At 58.7% G+C, this 17,561-nt stretch overlaps 1 protein-coding gene across 5 annotated transcripts in view; it reads right to left on the bottom strand.

The window, feature by feature from the left end:
- Nucleotides 1-610: 610 nt before the first annotated feature.
- SYT7 (synaptotagmin 7) overlaps nucleotides 611-17,561 on the bottom strand; it is a 61,521-nt gene continuing 44,570 nt past the window's right edge. For all 5 annotated transcript variants that reach the window (XM_078057922.1, XM_078057924.1, XM_078057925.1 and 2 more), the window contains 6 exons: nucleotides 15,451-15,586; nucleotides 10,871-11,141; nucleotides 7,376-7,545; nucleotides 6,775-6,889; nucleotides 6,033-6,232; nucleotides 611-3,914 (listed from right to left, as the gene is read on the bottom strand). In XM_078057922.1, the coding sequence (XP_077914048.1) occupies nucleotides 3,810-3,914; nucleotides 6,033-6,232; nucleotides 6,775-6,889; nucleotides 7,376-7,545; nucleotides 10,871-11,141; nucleotides 15,451-15,586 (997 nt within the window). In that variant the 3' untranslated portion in view covers nucleotides 611-3,809. The remainder of the gene's footprint in view (nucleotides 3,915-6,032; nucleotides 6,233-6,774; nucleotides 6,890-7,375; nucleotides 7,546-10,870; nucleotides 11,142-15,450; nucleotides 15,587-17,561) is intronic.

Genomic DNA, 17,561 nt, shown 5'->3' with positions numbered 1-17,561 from the left:
ACACAGTGGCTGGAGAAGGAAGACACTGGGACCCAGCTTCCTCAGACTGGGACTGACCATGGCCTCTTTTGAGTTGGAAAGACTCTTCTAATCCTAAAGGATTAAACCAGGAAAGGGTGGAGAGAAGACAAAGATCCAGCCAACAGATCTAGAGCTCTTTCTTGGTCCCCGCAAGGACCGGGAAGGAGACGCTGGTCCAAAACCACAACGGGCCAGCCAACATTCAGGGGGTGATAGGCAAGGTGGAGGTTCCTGCTTTGGGTTGTCTGACCTGCCTTGGAGGGTGGTGACAGTCCCCTGGGAACTGAAGGAGGTAATGCTGGGCTGGGTGAGCTAGAGGGTCTCAAGGAGACTCCACTCCCGACAAGCCTCGCTTCAGGCCTGATCAGGAAATATGGCTGCTCTCCTGTTTTCTGGGCAGCTGGTGGGTTCATACTCTAGATCTGAGGAGGGGCTGGAAGCTCAGGGAAGGCCTCCTCACCAGTGAAGCCAAATCCCAAAGGTGACAAAGGGAGACTCAGTCCCAGGCTCCCCATCCCCCTCACCCCACTGCCTCTTCCCCTGGGAGTTGAGGTAGGGCTGGGACCCACGGAGGAAACAGCCGAGGCCCTACTTTGTCATGATCCTTTATTGATCAGAACGGGCCCTGCCACAAAAAGCAGGGCCCATTCCCACAAAAATATGATTTTGCAAAGAGGAAATCTTGCTGGCTTAGAGGGTGTGTGTGGTGGAAAAATTTTGTATGGTTCTTTTTTCCTTTTTTTTTTTTCCTTCTTCAGTTTTTCTTCATTTCTCTTTGCTGCAATTTTTTTTTTCTCGTGATAGTGGGTTTGTCTGTCTCTTTTTCTTTTTTTTAAATAAAACACTTCCACTCAAGGACTCCAACACAATACAAACAGCGGCCACCAACCCCACCCCTGGGGCCCCAGCCAGGCTGGGGGCTCTGGGGGCCCCCTTGGCTTTTTTGTGGCTGTTTTCCTTGTCCCATCCCTGGCGTCTGGCGCCAGTGGGCAGGTGCGGGGTGCTGTGGCAGGTGGAATTTGTCAGCAGTTACGTAGGGAGATGGTCACAAGAAAGGATACCTGAACAAGATAACAACTAAGTCTAGGGCACCCACAAAGACGGCAGATGACGCTCATGAAGGGACCTGGGACACAGTGGAGAAGAGATAGATGGGCCCAAGCGGGCCTCGGCTATCCTTGGAGACGCTGCAGGGGGAGGGGCAGGTGGGCCTTGCTTTCAGGCTACAGTAGTAATACTTTGCTCCCGGGTAGCACCTTCACAGTCCTCCTGCCTCAACCCCCAGGTCAGGTGACGGCGGCCTCACAACCTCCCCTATGAGGTAGGTGAAGTATTATTACCATCATTTTACAGATGGGGAAACTGAGGCCCCGGGAGTGTGGGTGATCTGCCCAAGGTCCTGGGATGGTGGCAGGGCTTCTGTGCCCTTCCCCCCCATCCTCAAGTTCCCCCCTTCTCAGTTCTCCTCTAGCCCTAGCCCACCCCCGCCCTCACCGCATACCACCCGCCTCCGCCTGTGCCAGCCCACCGGACCCTTGGCCCACCACTTGCCGCCCCTCCCCGGCCTCCCGGCGGCTGCGTATCTGGGGCTTGGAAAACCCACGCAGGGTTCACCGGTTCACCAGTTTGCCTGGGTGGGTCAGGTTGGGAACAGACTCCGCCCGAAGATGCTCTCTGCATATGATTGGCTAAGAGCTCCGTGGGCGGGGCTCGGAAAAAAAGAGACGCAGTTGCCCCGCCCACTCATTGCAGGTTGGTTCAATCCCTCCCCCAAGGCTGCGCAACAGGCAGGGAGACATGGGGGCGGGGCTGGCACCGCGTGGTGGAGGGGCACAGGATCTGAGGGAGGGATGGAGGAGGACAGATCCCTCGCCTTGCAAGGCTTCCCACAAAACCCTCTGATCCCTTCCACACGGCCTTCGGAGTTGCTGCCTTCCCGTGCCGCTGCGGGGTCTGGTCCCCAGCCCCCCCAATAAAGACCCTGCAGTTGGGGCAGGCCCCCATTTTAAGCAAAGCTACAATACAGAAAAATTGGGATTTACAAGGAATGTGGGTGACTATTTGCTTTACAAGAGTACTCTTCAATCTACGAAATGATTCACCTACGCTGTATGATAGTCCTCCAGATCCTAGGGGGAGGGAACGGGGGCAGGGGTGTGAGATTCAGTGTAATACATTTTGATACGGGCAGCTCAAGGGGCAGCCTACTAAAAGAAAATGGCTCCCAAATTCCCATGCTTTTGCCGTGCTCTGTAAGTGGGGACCCTATCCAGAGTCCCCCCTTGGGGTCAGGCGCATTTCCGGGCAGAACTGTGGTCCCAGGCCGCGGCCACAGACGTGGTGTCTGGGCGCCACCTGGCGGCCTGTGCCGGAAATGGCAGGCCCAGGCGGGCGGACCCCTGGACTTGCGACTGTCGCCCGCCGTCTTGTATCAATACCAGGACCCTCGTGGGGCTGAGCAGGCTTAAGCAGGGATCATCCCGGAATCTGCTGTCTCCAAGGGGAGGCCAGTTTTAGTCTCTGCAGCAGCTGAGGCAGAGAAGCCATGGCTTCTCTGTGTCGGGCAACCTCAAAATTTGTAGAATCTGGACTTTTCCCTGCTTGTCTGTCTGAACTGGGAGGGGCAGAAGGAGCTGCTCTGAGGGACTGGGAGCAGTGGGGAAAGAAGGCTGGGCCAGAGACTCCGACCCCGAATGGAAGGGAGGAAGGGAAGGTCTGCGAGCTCAGGGGATGGAGGGGTGGCAGAGGGCAGCACAGACAGGGAAGGAATCTGGGAAGCACTGAGAACTGTGCCAACTTGGCTGGGATCTGAGATCTGGGAAGGCTGAGGGTGTCTGGGCGAGGGTGTTAGGGAAGAGAGCTAGTGGGGGCTTGGGACCCCTGAGAAGGAAAGGAGGGGGTCCTGGTGGAATGTGATACACGCAGTAGGTGCCTAAAAGGTGTGAAATGATGTTCAAGAGATGAAATTGCTCGGCAAGGAGCAGAGAGGGGCAGGGGGTGGGGGTGGCGGGAGCAGCCAAGTTCTCAGCCCTCTTCCCCCGCCCCACATTTCACCTCTCACCCCTCACCTGCCTCTCCTTGCCCACCCCCCTCTCTGTGCATTGACCTCTCTCGGCCTCCCGCCCTACCTCACTTTCTGAAAGCCCGCCTTCTCTGCACGGCCGGCCCCAGGGGGACAGGGGAAGTGTGCCCCCACCCCCATACACACACACACGCACACACGGTGGACGCGACACCAAGTACATGGGCTGCGGCTCCAGGACCCTGGAGCAGGCTATATACTATCCTTGGCATTCAGGGCCCAGCCGGCACCTGAAACTGCCCTGGGATGGGCCTCTCCTGGCCAGGCCGGGGCCAAACGCCTCGGCCTCCCCTCTCCTGGGCCCACATCGGGAGCTGGGGAGAGGGCAGCTTCTCTCCACTCCAGGCGCTGCCTGAAAGAAAACGGGGGACCGTGCCCACCTGGCGGGTCTCTGGAGGGATCTGCCCGTCTGCCTGTCTGGACTTCACACTCTCCCCCACTTCTTTAGTATCAGCAAGTCAGGAAGGAAAGGGGCAAAGCAGGAAAATGGCTCCCAGAGCCCCTCCCCCAGAGCTGGACCGGTGGAGGATGAGGCTGGTACTTCCTAGAAACGGGGCCCAACTGACTCCTGGGACCCCTCCTTGGCCAAGCCCTCAGGGTCCTCCCCTCACCTATGGCGGGGGGCCAGGCCGGGCATTGTGCATAAAGTGGTGAGGGCATGATGGGGACCCGGGCCCTCAGCCCCCTGGGCCTCCCGTGGCCACACTTAGGCCTTCAGCTGGTGCCACTGGGCCACCGGCTGCCGGGGACGGGCAATCATGTCCTTCCAGTGCTTCACCTCCCCAGGCCCGCTCTTCCAGGACAGGTAGATCTGGGGAGAAAGGGAAGAGCACAGTATCAGTGACACTCTTGGAGGCATTGTCCCCTGCCCCCACCAGGGGGTGACGCTCCAGTTCCTCACTGGCACCCTAAGATCATGATCACGGGGACCAGGGGGCCTCCGCCTACAGTGACAGCCTACCCTCAGAGGCTCCCTCCTTCTTCCTCCCCGCCAGCCTGACCTATTTTCCTTGCTGTGCCTCCCTCTGGGAGCCTGGGCACGCCTGGCCCTTCCCAATTAGACTCCTGACCTGTTTTGCGGTGGGGGTGGAGGCACTTGGCCCCATGCCCTTCCCTGCCCTGTTGGCCACTGTCTGCCTCTTCTCACTTTCCATTGCTCCCACCTCCTCGCCACTTACTGCACACCGGGCACCGAGGTCAGGGCCTTAAACACACAGGTCACCGAATCCTTACCTGTGAGGCAGGTATATTATCCCCATTTTACAGATGGAGAAACGAAGGTGCAGAGAACAGAGACTCACCCAGAGTCATGGAATTAATAAGTGGTACAGAGGAATTTACATCTAGGCCTTTCTGGCTCTGGACTACCAGCCCCACCCTGCTGGCTTCTGTTTTCGGGGCTTCGCAGCCTCGCGGAGCTGTGTGTGTGGTCCCCCAGCTGACCCCAACCTTGTGACTGGAGGCTGGTTAGAAGCGTAGGGCTCCCTAAGGGACCAAGGCCAAAGTGAGAACCAATCCTCCTTCACCTTGGCTCAGTCAGCAGAAGGTAGGATGGGTCTCAGAAGGAGCTATGATCGGTATCTCAAGGCTAAGCTTCCAGAGAGCTTCGAAGTAGATATGGTTACTTGGCCCGAGCTGATCGAGGAGGGGGCTCAGCAGGCTGCAGGCCTGCTCAGAACACAGGGTCCCACTAGGCTGTGGGTGTCACCGCCCTGAGGAATGGTGCCACTTGTGACCACGTTGGCCGGACATGTTCCCGGAGCCTTGCTTTGAGGTCAGCTGCTTCCCTTAGCCCCAGTAGCTAAGTTCTCCATCCCTATCTGAGAGTTGCCTCCATCTTGGCCCTCTTCCCCACGGGGGCCCACGTCACTCCTCATTTACCCCATACAGGGCCGTGCCCCAGGTGACGAATATTTTTTCCTCACGTGCTCCGGGCATCTGCCCTTCCCCTCCACCTGCCCTCATCCCTGGCTGCCTGCACTGCTCCTGGTCAAAGCTCCATGCCCCAATGGACAAACATGCCCATAATAGGAATGCTTCAAAAATACCTTTTATTATAACGGCAGCTAACACATACATTCTAAGCACTGTACCAAGCACTTCACCCATGTTGTCTTATTTAATCTCAGCACACTGTGAGTTTAGGACTGTCTTACTTTCACTGTGGAAATGAAATGGGGCTCAGATAGGTCATGGCTGACAAGATGGGGGCTGGGCCCAGGCAATCTGATTCCCAAGCCCAAACTCTCAACACTAAACCATAAACGAACATGGGGATAAGACCTTTCAAAGTAGAGAAACTGAAGGGTTTATGTCACAGAATCACATCCTAGAAAAACTCAAGGCCAGGCACATGGATTTTTTTGATAAGCCTATGATGAAGAAAGGTCACTTTCTATAGGGAGAACATGCACAGATCTCAGGCAATTCTCATACCACCCTGTGAAAGCTAGAAGGTTGGTACTATTAGCTCCGTTTTATAAATGGGGACACTGGACGTCAGAGAGACAAGTGACTTGCCCAAGGTCATACAGCTATTTAGCAGCAGATGAGGTGGGAACCAAAGCCATGTCTTTGGAGTCTGACTGCGGGTCTTGACACTGCCCCACAGAGCCCACCCTCTGAAGATGGGACCTGGGTGACATTGCTCTGAGGTCCTTACCCTGCCTGAGGGTCCTGTCCAGAAAACTCCCTTTTGGGGACCCAAGCCACGTCCTTCTCCCACTTCCTCCTTTCCCTGCCCTTCTAGTGGCCTGTCCTGAGCTGATCAACCCACAGTAGGACACTTAGGGAAGATTTTGTCCTATCCCTTCATTTTTAGATGAAATGGAAGCCCAGAGAGGGGAAGGGACTGGCCCAGCACTGAGTTCACCCACTGCCTCTGCTGCTTATGAGGACAGGTGTGTCACCCCACCCACCAGGCCCCTACCTTGCCAATAACGTCGTTGCGGCTAAGCTTGTCCTTGTCCATGACAGTGATAATGATGGTCGTCTCCCTCAGCTTCTCCGTGGGGATATCAAAGGCAAAAGACTCGTTGAAGATGGGGTTCAGGTTCCTCTTCATCGTCACTGTCTTCTTCTTCTCCACCCGCTTGTCTTTGTACATCAGCCACACCTTCACATAGGGATCTGGGGGACGGGTAGAAAAGAGGTCAGAGGAACAGTGTGGGGGCTCCCCAGGATCCCCCTCCCTCTCCAGGAGTAGCAGCTGGGCCAGGAGGGGCTGTATGCTTCCCCCAGATGGTGAGGAAAGCCCCAAGCAACAATGAGAGCGATCTGGGGGACCAGTGGATGGACAAACTGGAAGGGACCTTGGCCATCACCTAGTGCCCTATTATGAACAAGGAAACTGAGACCCACAGAGGCCAGGTCTTGCCCAAGGCCACAGACGACAGGTGTTTGAGCTGGCGCCAGAGCCCAGGTCTCCCACCACAGTGCTCCCCTTCTCCTTGATTCTGGTCAGCACAGAGTCCAAGATGATACAGACCCTGAGGGTGCTCCAAAGGGGGTCACCTAGGGCTCTAGGGTAGCGGAGTTGAGATCAGAGGTGGGGGCGAGAAGGTCAGGGGTGAGTACCACAGCTCAGACCCTGCTCTCCACATCCAGCATGACCATCATGTCCCCAGAACCTCCCCGGTCCATCCACCCTCTGTGTCGAAAAGCCCCAGCACCTGATGTGCCCCCGATGTCCATGGCTTTGAGGTTCCGGGCTTTGATGATGTTCACGATGATGGAGTTGGCAGAGGGGTTGTAGCAGAGAGACAAGAGCAGCTCCCCTCGGCTCCCCTGGGAGGGAAAGGTTGGGGGTGAGCCTGGGCTGTGGGGAGGGGTGTCCCCCCACTTGCCTCGGCTCCCCTGGGAGGGAGAACAGGAGCGGTGTGGGGACGAGGGGAGAGGGGACAGTTAGAGAACTCTCCGGCTGACCCCACGGCCCAAGGTCCCTCCCTGCCCTGGCCTGGGTGCTCACCCACCCCCATCTGTCACTTCTGTCACACCTCGTGTCTCCTCACCTAGCAGTTCTGTGCACTGCCCTCCATGGGACCCCTCCTCCCTACACAGGTGCCAGGTCCTTTACCACAGATCAGGCAGCTCCCCCCAGGGACCAAGCACCGGTGCTGAGACCAAGGGTGGGAACTCTGCACCCCTGGGTGTCCGTTTGCACCTTCCCCACCACCCTCCTGACATTACCAAGGTTGCAGGGGGACTAGGACCAGATCTGCCGGCCCTGATCTGCCAGCTCCCCAAGCCAGGGGCCCACAAGTGGGGCCTTACACTCCCATCGCTGCATGGCTTCAGATCCTTCCAGAAGGTCTGCATCTGGGTCAGGTCCACCTTGTTGAGAGGGATGGACACCTCCCCAATGGGGTCATTGCGGCTGAACCGGTCATAGTCCAGGACCTGGAGGTAGAGGATCCTCTGCACCACCTTCTCGTAGGGGAAACCTGGTGGACAGACAGCACAGGTGAAGAGCGGGACAGAGGGGCCACACAGGGCCTGAGCAGGGCGATGCTCCAGGGCACAAAGTCCCTGTGCCCCGTGCCCACCCGCTGCCACCCCACTGAGGTATGGCGTGCAACAGCTGAATTCAGACCTTCCTGAAGCATTAGCAGGAACTGTCACCATCACACTTGTCCCTCTTGACAACTCTCCAAGGTGGACGGCATCTTGTACATTTTACATATGAGGAGACAGAGCCTCGACGGCTTACATTACCTGCCCGCAGTCTCCCAGCTACTAAAGAGCAGAACTGGGACCATTTATGCACTCCTGTGTCACGCGTCTGTCTTGGTGGCTGGGCAGGGGCCCCTCTCTCCCCAGGCAGCCCCGCCACTGCCAATCATCCCGGGACAAGCCTGGACAAGTGGCACTGTCCGAGCTGGCCTCTGCCTCCAGAAAGCCAGCCCCAGGAGGCCTCGGGTGGAGGGGAGTGGCAAAGACACAGAAACAGGAGCGAACGCGTGTCCTCGGATGCTGCACTTCTCCCTCCAGTGATCAGCCTGTCCTTCACTGCTCCTCAACAGATCCCGAAGCTGTCCCCTTCTCCATAGCCACCTCCCTCATCCCAGCCGCTGGGACATTCTGCCTAGACAGTCACCAGAGTTTCCAAACCTCCCTCCCTGCTTGCGCACTTTCTCCTGCCGTCCATTGTCAACACAGCAGAGTGAGCCCTTAAAAATAGAAATCCCATCACAACACTCTCCTGCTTAAAGCCTTTCAGTGGCTCCCAGCGCACTTAGAGTAAAAGCCACGTGCCCTGCCTTGGCTTTGAGTCCCTCAGTACAACCTGGCCCGCTGTCCTTTCCCGGCCCCTCTTGTGAGCACTCTCCGCTCAATGACGGGCTCCAGCCACACCAGCTTCCTTCCCCGCGTTCTAGTACCCGATGTCTCCTGCCTAGAGGTGCCTCCACCACCTGCCCTGGCCAAAACAGGTCTCAGCTTTCCTCCCTGACATCCCAGATGGCGTTGGGTCCCCTGTTCTAGATTCCAGCACTTTCTTTTCACATCACGCACCACGGGTTGTAACAGAGACTCATCTGTTTCCTTAGGCCTGACTCCCACCAGGCTAGGATTTCCAGGAAGCAATCTCTGTCCTCACCCACAGTATCCCAGCATCCAACAGTTTCTGGCACGTAGTAGGCACTCGATAAATATTTGTTTAAGTGAATCAATACTTGTAAGGATGAATAAATGGCAGTCAAATAGCCTGCTGGAGCGGCAAGAGTGTGTTGCGGGGGGAGCGGGTGAGGAGGCTGCAGGGGGAGCCAGGGGAAGGAGCCTGAGGAAGGGCTGAAGCCGGAGTCACTGGGCCTGGGGAGGCTTGGTCTCCTCTGAGGAGACGCCAGCCTGGGAGGCACAGGGGGTGCAGGTCAGCCTGGAGGCCTGAGGTGGTGAGATCCTGAACCACGGTGTGAGCAGGAAGGAGAGAGGACACCCGACGCCTTAACCTGGCTGGTGGAGAAGATGTGGGGAGAGGAAGAGCTCCGGAGGATTCTAGCACTTTCAGTCAGACGCTAGCAGAACTGCCTCTGACGGGAGCAGGTGTGCTGGAAGAGGAAGTCCTGTGTTCCCCAAACTCCCAGCCCTTGAATTCCGTCAGGGCTTCCTCCTCCCACCAAAGGGGGCTACATCTTGCTCATCTCGGGAGTCCCCGGGGACCTGCCCAGTTGACCTTTGGCATAGATTCAGGTGAATAGTTCTGGAAATGTTGGAGGCTCCAAGAGGTCCCCACATCAGAGACAGCTCTCTTCAGCAGCAGAGGAGGTAGTTTTTTATTTAGCAAACACCTAGTCATCCGTCAGAACCCATCCTGAATGGCCCCTATTCTGGGAAATGTTTTCCAGCACCATCAAGGGGAGCGGACCGTGGGTTCCCACAGCATCTGCCGTGCAGAGTATGGCTTGGTTGTCTACACACCTATGTCCTCCACTAGATCAGGAATGCCTTGAGGGCCAAATGGTGCCCCCGTCTTTCCTGCACCCCCCCAGTACCCAGCACAGCACCCAGCCCATAGTCGGTGCTGGATAAATGTCTGCCCAAGAGACCAAGGGATTGAAGCTCTGCCCATAAATCTCGCCCCACCAGCTGGCCTCATACCCCTCCAGAGAGCTGAGCCTCTCCCATCTCTAAACTGGTCGCCACACTGAACTGGGAAGGAGAAGGGTCCCCCCGCCCCCCACAAGCACCCACTAGCTCACCCTCAACGATTCATCTAAGGTGAGCTCGCTGTCACCTTGCAGAAGGGGTGGGGTGTCAAATGGCTGGGACACCAGGTGGGGAAGATCCCCTGGGGTGCACACTGAAAATTCTGGAGCACCGAGGCAGCTGGTGGTTGGAGGGATTTATTCTCACTGGCTGAACGTGTCAGGAAAGGATAATGGCTTCTTCAAGCGGAGTCCAGGCACCAAAAAGGCCCGGGACACAAATGGCTCCCTGAACACAGCCCAGCTTCCTGGTTACCTTGGCGCCTCACAGGTAAGAGACAGAGATGGCCTACAGAGGGGGTCTGCAGGAGAGAGGAAGGGCATCCGCCTCAGCGGCCTCTAGGAACCAGGAGCGTGGTTCAGAGCTGCTGTTCCCATGCGTCCGGATGTGGGGCAGGGGTGCGGGGGGAAGGGCTCGGAGAAGGGGATCAGGCGTGTCTTCGACAAACCGGTGTAAAGGGTTTTCTGGGCGTTGTAGGGGCTTTCACAATCCACTGATTTGTTTCGTCCTTGTATTGCTATCCGTGTTGTACGGATGCAGAAACCACGGCCCAGAGAAGTTCAGGAACTTGCCTTGGTCACACAGCCAGAGGGGGCGGAGCTGGGTTTCGAACAGCCGGCCTGGGCCATAGCCTGTACTCTGGGCCACTACACTACTCCCGGGGTCCCCCTCTGGGCCCTGGCCCGCCTCCCCCCGCCCCCCGGCCGCCCGCCCGCCGGGCTACCCTCCTCAGGACGAGTCCTGCGTCCGAGCTGAGACCCCAGGTGCCGGCCGCGCTGGGCTCCTCAGTCTCTGGCTCTGGTCCGGCACCAGGAGGCCCTGTCACCTCGTCCCAGCTGGACGCGAAACGCCTCACGTTAGCGGGGCTGAGACACGCGCCTGTGTGGGCGAGCGCCAGCAGACGCGTGCGTGCGTGCGCGTGCGCACCGGTGCGTACGTACATGCGTGCGCATCGGCGCATACGTACATGCGTGCGCACCGGCGCGTACATGTGCCCCTGGGTGGGGGGCATGGAGGAGGGGAAGGCGGGACTCTGGGTGGGGGCGGGGGTAGCACCGGCCTCACCTTCGAAGAGGAAGGTCTCGTTCCAGTGGGGGTTCAGGTTCTTCCGCTTCACCTTGGTCTCTAGCTTGTGCTTCTTGTCTGGCAGCAGGTAGATCTTGACGAAGGGGTCGCTGGTGCCGCTGAAGTCCTTGGCGGGCAGCTCCTGGGCCTTCATGATCTTCACGGTGAGCGTGGACTCCTGGAAGTTGTAGCCGACACTGAACTGGATCCGGCCCAGGTTCTCCCGGCTGCAGCCCTCGTGGGCCTCGTCCTCTTCGGAGCCTGGGGAGAGCTGGGGGCGGGGCGGGGGGAGGAAGGCCGGCAGGGTTGGGGAGGGTTCTGCTTCCCCCCCTCTCCACCCCGGGGGGCCCCCACCACAGCCCAGCACAGTTAGGAAGCCTCCCTGGGCCTGAAGAGCTTGCTCTCCCTCTGGTCACCATGTGGGGCTGGCGGTGACCCGTCTCACTCACATTCACACCTGGGTGAGGACGGTCAGGTCACACGGGAGGGGCAGAGCCAGGACAGCCCCTGTCCCCCGAAACCCCAGAGCAGTGTGCACCCTACTCCCCAGTCTCCCCTGGAAGCCCTGGGTCTGCCCACTGCCCCTGCCCCAAGCTCCCGTCCAACGCTGCTTTGGCCTCCCCCGTCCCGAGCTCCCCCTCCCACTGTCCCGCCTTCCACAGCCCAGCGGGGCCCACTGTGAAATGCACCAGCACAAAAGCCCCAGATGAGGGAGATTGTTCACATCCCAAAAGAGTTTACCAGGATATTTCTTTGGAAAGTGAGTCTCTGGGGTTGAGGATGATGGATTTACAAAATGAGAGGTGAGTTTTCAGCAGCAACATCTAATTTGTGTAAGGCATAGATCCACGTGGGGATGCAAAAAGTACAGGTTCCCAGGCCCCATCCCGAGAGAGCCTGACTGGATGGGGCTGGAGAGGGCCTGGGCAGCAGAGTTGTTTAGAAAGCACCTCAGCTCACTCTACAGCACATCCACACCAGGGCTGAGGACCACCGGGAGGAAGGGCCCCGCCTGCATTCAGCCTGCAGCTCCCAGGGGCTGGCCCTTGGGCCAGCCCAGCAAGGGACATACACATGGAGGGTGGTGCGGGTGTCCCCTTCCCATGCTGACTTTGAAAAACTAGGGGGAATTAATTTGGGGGAGGGTCTCCCAGGCAAGTCTCAGCCGTGGCTGCTCATGGGAATACCTGGGGAAGTTTCCTGGCTTCCTGGGTCCCATCCCAGACCCAGGGGTCCAAGTGGCCCAGGCATCCCTCTCTCTGAAAGCTCCTCAGGTGACTAGGTGAGAGCCCGAGTTGCGGCTTGTGGTACCACATTTAGGACGAAACTGCTGGCCCAGTTCCTCTCCCCACTTCCCCTACAGGAGCCTTCCCTGTGCCCTCTCCTCCCTCCTAGGAAGCGGCCCCAAGCTCTGAAATACTCCGTAGTACAGATAGTAAGAATATATATAGTGTGCACCTACCATGGCGGAAGACTCTCACATCACCTTCTTACTGAATCCTGCCAACAGCTGGGCGAGGCAGTTATCACCACTCCCTAGCTGAGGAGACTGGCTCAGAGAGGTTAAGTCACACAGCCAAGATTGCACAGCATTATGGATCCTCTCTGACTTGAGAGCCCACTCTTTCCACCAAAGCAGGCTCAAAATTCTGCAATTTTGAGACATCCCCCCAAGCCAGTGAGAACTCACCTGCCCCAGGTGAGAAGATTCAAATCACACTAAGAACAGTAACCACCAGGCCTGGCCTCATCCTGTGCCCTGCGCTTTGCGCTCATCAACTCCCTCCGACATCTGGATGAGGCAGGCACTACCATGTACCAGTTGGGTTTCAAGGAGAGAGAGGTGATTAGCTTGCCTCAAGTCTCCCATGAGGCAGTGGTGAGTTGAAACTCGAGGCCAGGTCAGTGCCCAGCTATCATGGGTGTCCTTCCAGCTCCCCTCACTCCGACACTCAGATCCAGCATCTGGGGCTTCATCAGCCACACCCTGGTCCTGCCTGGAGCTGGAAGGGGGTGGGGGCTGAACTACCTTCCCTGCTCTTCCTCACAGTGGAAGAGGGTCCCTCCGACTCCTACCCCTTGGCCGGATCCAGGCAACCCTGCAAGCTCCCCTCCAGGCCCACTGAGAATGTGGCTTCCCGACCCAGGGAAGTTTTCCCGTGCTCCTGCCCGTTGCCGGTACCAGCCTCACTCCCTGTGCATCTTAGATTCTGCACCTGCAGAACGGAACCATAAGATCCATCTTGCGAGGTTCCTGGGATGGTGTAAATGGGCTCAGGTCCCTCGGCAGCCTGGCCCCTGCCACTGCTGGCCCTGGGACCAGGAGCCTGGGGCATGCATGAGTAAGCAGTGCCGGCAAAGACCACTGCCCCTCCTGTTCCTTCTGTAGTTTGGGTGGAGTCCCTGGTGACTGGAGCCCAGGTGACCCCAGCCCCGTCTGAGGTCCCTCTGGTCACTTGGCTCTTGGTTCCCAAACCGGGTGGTCTGGGGGTGAGAGGCCCAAGGTGGGCCTGGCTCTGTGCCTGTTCCCAGCTTTCCCAAACCACAGTCCCAAGCCCTAATTAACCAGCCGGGGCAGCTTGAGGAGCTGTTTCCATGGCAACCAGACTGGCCACCCCTACCAGGGCCCCAGGGGAGGTGCGGCGGGAGCCCCTGCTCCAGTAGAAGCAAGCATCAAAAAGCATGCCAGGGCTGGGGTGACTCAGATGGGGGTGTGGCCTGGCCTCCTCTCTGACCCCTTTCCCTCAGTCCCTTCCTCTGGCCAGCTGTGGGCACCTGACTCCTGACCCCCAGCTTCTGAGAGCCTGGGGCCTGCTTGTCTTCCTCATCACCATTAATGACAATGACCCAGCTTTGGCCTAGGGCTGGGCAATTACACCTCGCCTGCCCACCTCTGAGCTTCCGCTGAGCCCATGAGTGGGCCCTGAGGCTTACACTTCCTTCCTCTGCCTGAGGCTGTCAGTTCCTCCCTGGGGGCAGCAAACGGCCCGTAAGCTGGCTGGGAATGGACTGCTCCTTCTTGGAACCTAACTACCAGGAAGCTGTAACCAATTAAGAGGCTGGGCAGGGAGGCAGAGCGGGCTGTGGCTGGCCCATCCAGAGGACAGTGTGGCTGGGCCCACCTATGTGGGTGGGGGAGATGGACAAGAGGGCAGCAGAGGGCCAGGCGTGCAGGGGCCTATGGTGGGGGTGGTGCGTAGAGGCCCAGGGGAGACCAGCTCTAGAACAGGGAAAATCTGATGCCCGAATCTGGATGCACGCAAGAGAAATGCAGATTCTACGGCCCACCGCAGGCCTGCTGACTGGGAATCTGCATTTTTAAAAAAAGTTTTATGTATCTAAGTCATCTCTATACTCAACATGGGGCTCGAACTCATGACCCCAAGATCAGAAGCTGCGGGCTCTTCCAACTGAAACCAGCCAGGCGCCCCGTGGGAATCTGCATTTTAATGAGATCTCCCAATGATTTGTGTGCATATTATAATTTGAGAAGCGCTGGGCTAGAAAGGGGCAGTGGGGGTGGATGGTTGGAGCTGGCTGGAGCCCTAACCAGTAGAAGGGTGGGGCCCGGGGGCTCTGGGGCCCCAGAGAGCGTGGCAGCTGTCATGCCAGGGCCTGGGCAAGGGAACTCTGAACTGAATGATGTCAGGACTGGCAAGGGCTTGAGAGCCCACAAACTCTCCCTCGATCTACAGAAGGGACTGGGGAGGGGACCCGGGTCCAGGGAGCAGAAATGACTCGTCTGCGGTCACGTCCAATAGGAACACAGCGGGCATCAGGTTCCCAACCTCATACCCTAAGCCTCCTTGGGACTTGTGAGCTGGCAAAGCTCTGACTGACGGCCGCCTGCAAACCGCTGGCTGCCCCATCACAAGGTCCTCGCCCTGGGGCCCCGGCCCTCCCCAGGCTCTTCCCCCAGCACAGGTGAAGTACAAGGCTGTGCCTTACTGCTGCCACCAGGGGGTGAGACAGGAGCCTCAACCTCTCCCTTGGTGGAAACGCCCCAGAACCAGAGGGCTGGGAGCCCCGTGTGTGCACAGAAGGGTGTGCACGGAAGACTCTCAGCACAGCTGTTCCCTCCCAGGAATCAGGACGGGGAGGGCGGGCAATTTCCTACTTTCCTTTTGTCTTTGGGCCTCAGCTGGCCTCCAGCAATGGGGGTAAGGGGAGGTCCCTGAGAGAGGGACATGAGACCCGCTCCACTGGGAGCTCCACCTCAGACCTCCCCTCACTGGGACACCGCTCCAAGAGAGGGGACACATTCTGCCCCAAGCATTTCTTCCTACGATCATAAAAATCCCTCCCATGAGTAGGGTTTCTTGGACCCCCACTCAACCCAGAAAGAGACTGGAGGAAGATGGGCATTCTTATTCTCACTGGACAAATGAGGGAACTGAGGCACAGAGAGCCTGTTCTGGGGAAAAAGCTGAGAAAAGAACCCAAGCCTTGCTCACTCAGTCCACGTTGGTTCCCCTTCCCGACTGGACAACCCCCACGCTGTCACCAACTGTCACACGCATCCCGGCCCCGGCCTCCCAGTTCAGCTCCTGCCTGGGGCCCCGGCGTCCTGCCCTTCTCACCATGAGCATCTCACTGGTGAGGGAGTTGACGAGGTCCGAGACGGAGGAGCGCGGCTCAGTCCGGCGGTCAGACTCATCATGGGGTGTCTGGCCTGGCACTGGGGCTGTGTTCACTGCCTTCCCTCCTGCAGGCAACCTGGAGGTGGGGGGAATCCGAATGAGCGCAGGTCGGGAGGTGGGCTGGGCCGGGCACCTTGGCCGGGGTGGCGGCAGCACCTCCTCTGAGACCCAAGCAGCCACCCCCTCCTGCAGGCCAGCAGGAGCCGAGCTCTTGTCCACAGGGAGGCCTGGTTTTCACCTAGAGCAGCGCTGGGGGCCCATCTCCCTCACCTTAGCATGATGCAGCTCGACTGCCCCTGTGGATGCTGAATTGGTGGGTACTCGCACTCCTCCTGGTCCCCAGAGAACGCCCCACCACCCAGTCACTGCCTGCAGGGTGGTCTCTGAGCGTGCCCCCGGCCCCAGAGGCCCCCGGCACCCCTGCTCGCTCCAACCTGGCAGGGGAGGCTCCCCAGGTGGCATGTCCAGGTCACCCCTCTGCATCATTACCCTCTGCAAACATGCCCAGGGTGCTAGCTCCCAGAGGCCCCACCTGTGTTTGTTCAGCCTGAGGGCACACAGGTGCCCTTCAGACCCGAGACTGACCAGCGGAGGTCAGGACCACTGTCCACACCTCTGGCCAGTAGAACTTTCTACGATGGCAGCAGTGTTCTATGTCTGCGCTGTCCCTATGTGGCTACTAAAGCATTTGAAGTGGCCAGTACGACTGAGGACAGAATATTTCGTTTTGTTTGACTCAAACTAATTTAGATTTAAACAGCCACCTGCGGGATAGGACGAGTCTACACCCGCTTGCTCCCTAGTCCCCACCTGCCTCCCGCTCTGAGGACTGCGTGTGGGATAAGGCTCTCACCCAGGGTCAGAGAGAGACGGGGCACCACCGAGAAGCCCCGGATCTGACCATTCCACGCGAGGCCCTGTGTGCACCCCGACTCCATGCTGCTCCTGGGAAGCTGGGCTCTCTGGCCCGGCAGCTGGGTGCTGAGCCCAGGCTCCGTCCAGCTGGGGCTCAGGAAGGGGCCCTAAAAGCGTGCCCAGGGACCAGGCTGGAACATCTCATGAGGAGGAAAGGTGGGGCAGGCAGCGAGGAAAAGGCTGGAAGACTGGCAGCATGGGGCTCGGGACAGGCTACAAGAGAACAGCTCTGAGAGTCCCAGAGCCTCAGACTCGGAGACACACACAGGCTAGACACACCCCCTCGGTATGGACCAGCCGCCAGCACACAGGTGACCACGACAGGCAGACAGACATGCACGGAATCTGCCAGGCCCTGGAGGGGAGATACCAGGACCCAACAGCAAGGTGTGCGCGTGCACACGCACGCACGCACACACACACGAGTGCACACAAGCCCAACAGACACCCAGGGGGCACCAGGGAGAGAATGGCACAGCAACAAGGCAGGTCGACCAGAGCAGTGAGATGACACACACACACACACACACACACCCAGAGATGCACACTTAAATCCCGAGAGGAAACATCCAGGGAGACCCGGGCATGCCAAGGTGTGCGTGTGAATCGGGACCGACTGAAACAGACCAAAGCGGGGAGCCGTTTCAGGGACAGACACCCTGAGAATCAGACGCACGCGCACCTGCTGTGAGAACCTGGCCCTGCCTAGACAGCACGAGACACCCCGTCCCGCCTGGGGCCACCCCGGGGTCCCTGCCAGAGGTGCGGCCACAGCGGGGCACGCCCGCACGCACGCACACACACAGGGACACACACTCGCGGACACGTGCTTACGCAGACAGGCACGGGGAGGAAGAGGACACCGAAATAGCTGGAGAGGTAAAGTCAGGTTAAAAATAGAGTGGGACAGGAGGAGAGCGCCAGATTGACTGCTGAAGGTATGAGAAAGTCGGAGTTATTTTGGCCACACCACAGCATCAGCGCAGCTGCAAAGCAGCCTGGGAAGATGGTCAGCGCCACTGAAGCTACCGGAGGTCACGGGACAGAGAGAGACAGGGAGACAAGTGCACAGAGAGGCAGAGGGAGAGGCGCAGGGGCCCCGTCACTGGCCCAGGGACATCCCTGTGAGGAGCAGC

Source organism: Halichoerus grypus, chromosome 11 (genome assembly GCF_964656455.1).
Source record: "Halichoerus grypus chromosome 11, mHalGry1.hap1.1, whole genome shotgun sequence".
Taxonomy (NCBI): domain Eukaryota; kingdom Metazoa; phylum Chordata; class Mammalia; order Carnivora; family Phocidae; genus Halichoerus; species Halichoerus grypus.
The sequence above is the reverse complement of the archived record's forward strand: the minus strand, read 5'-3'. Positions and strand labels throughout refer to the sequence as shown.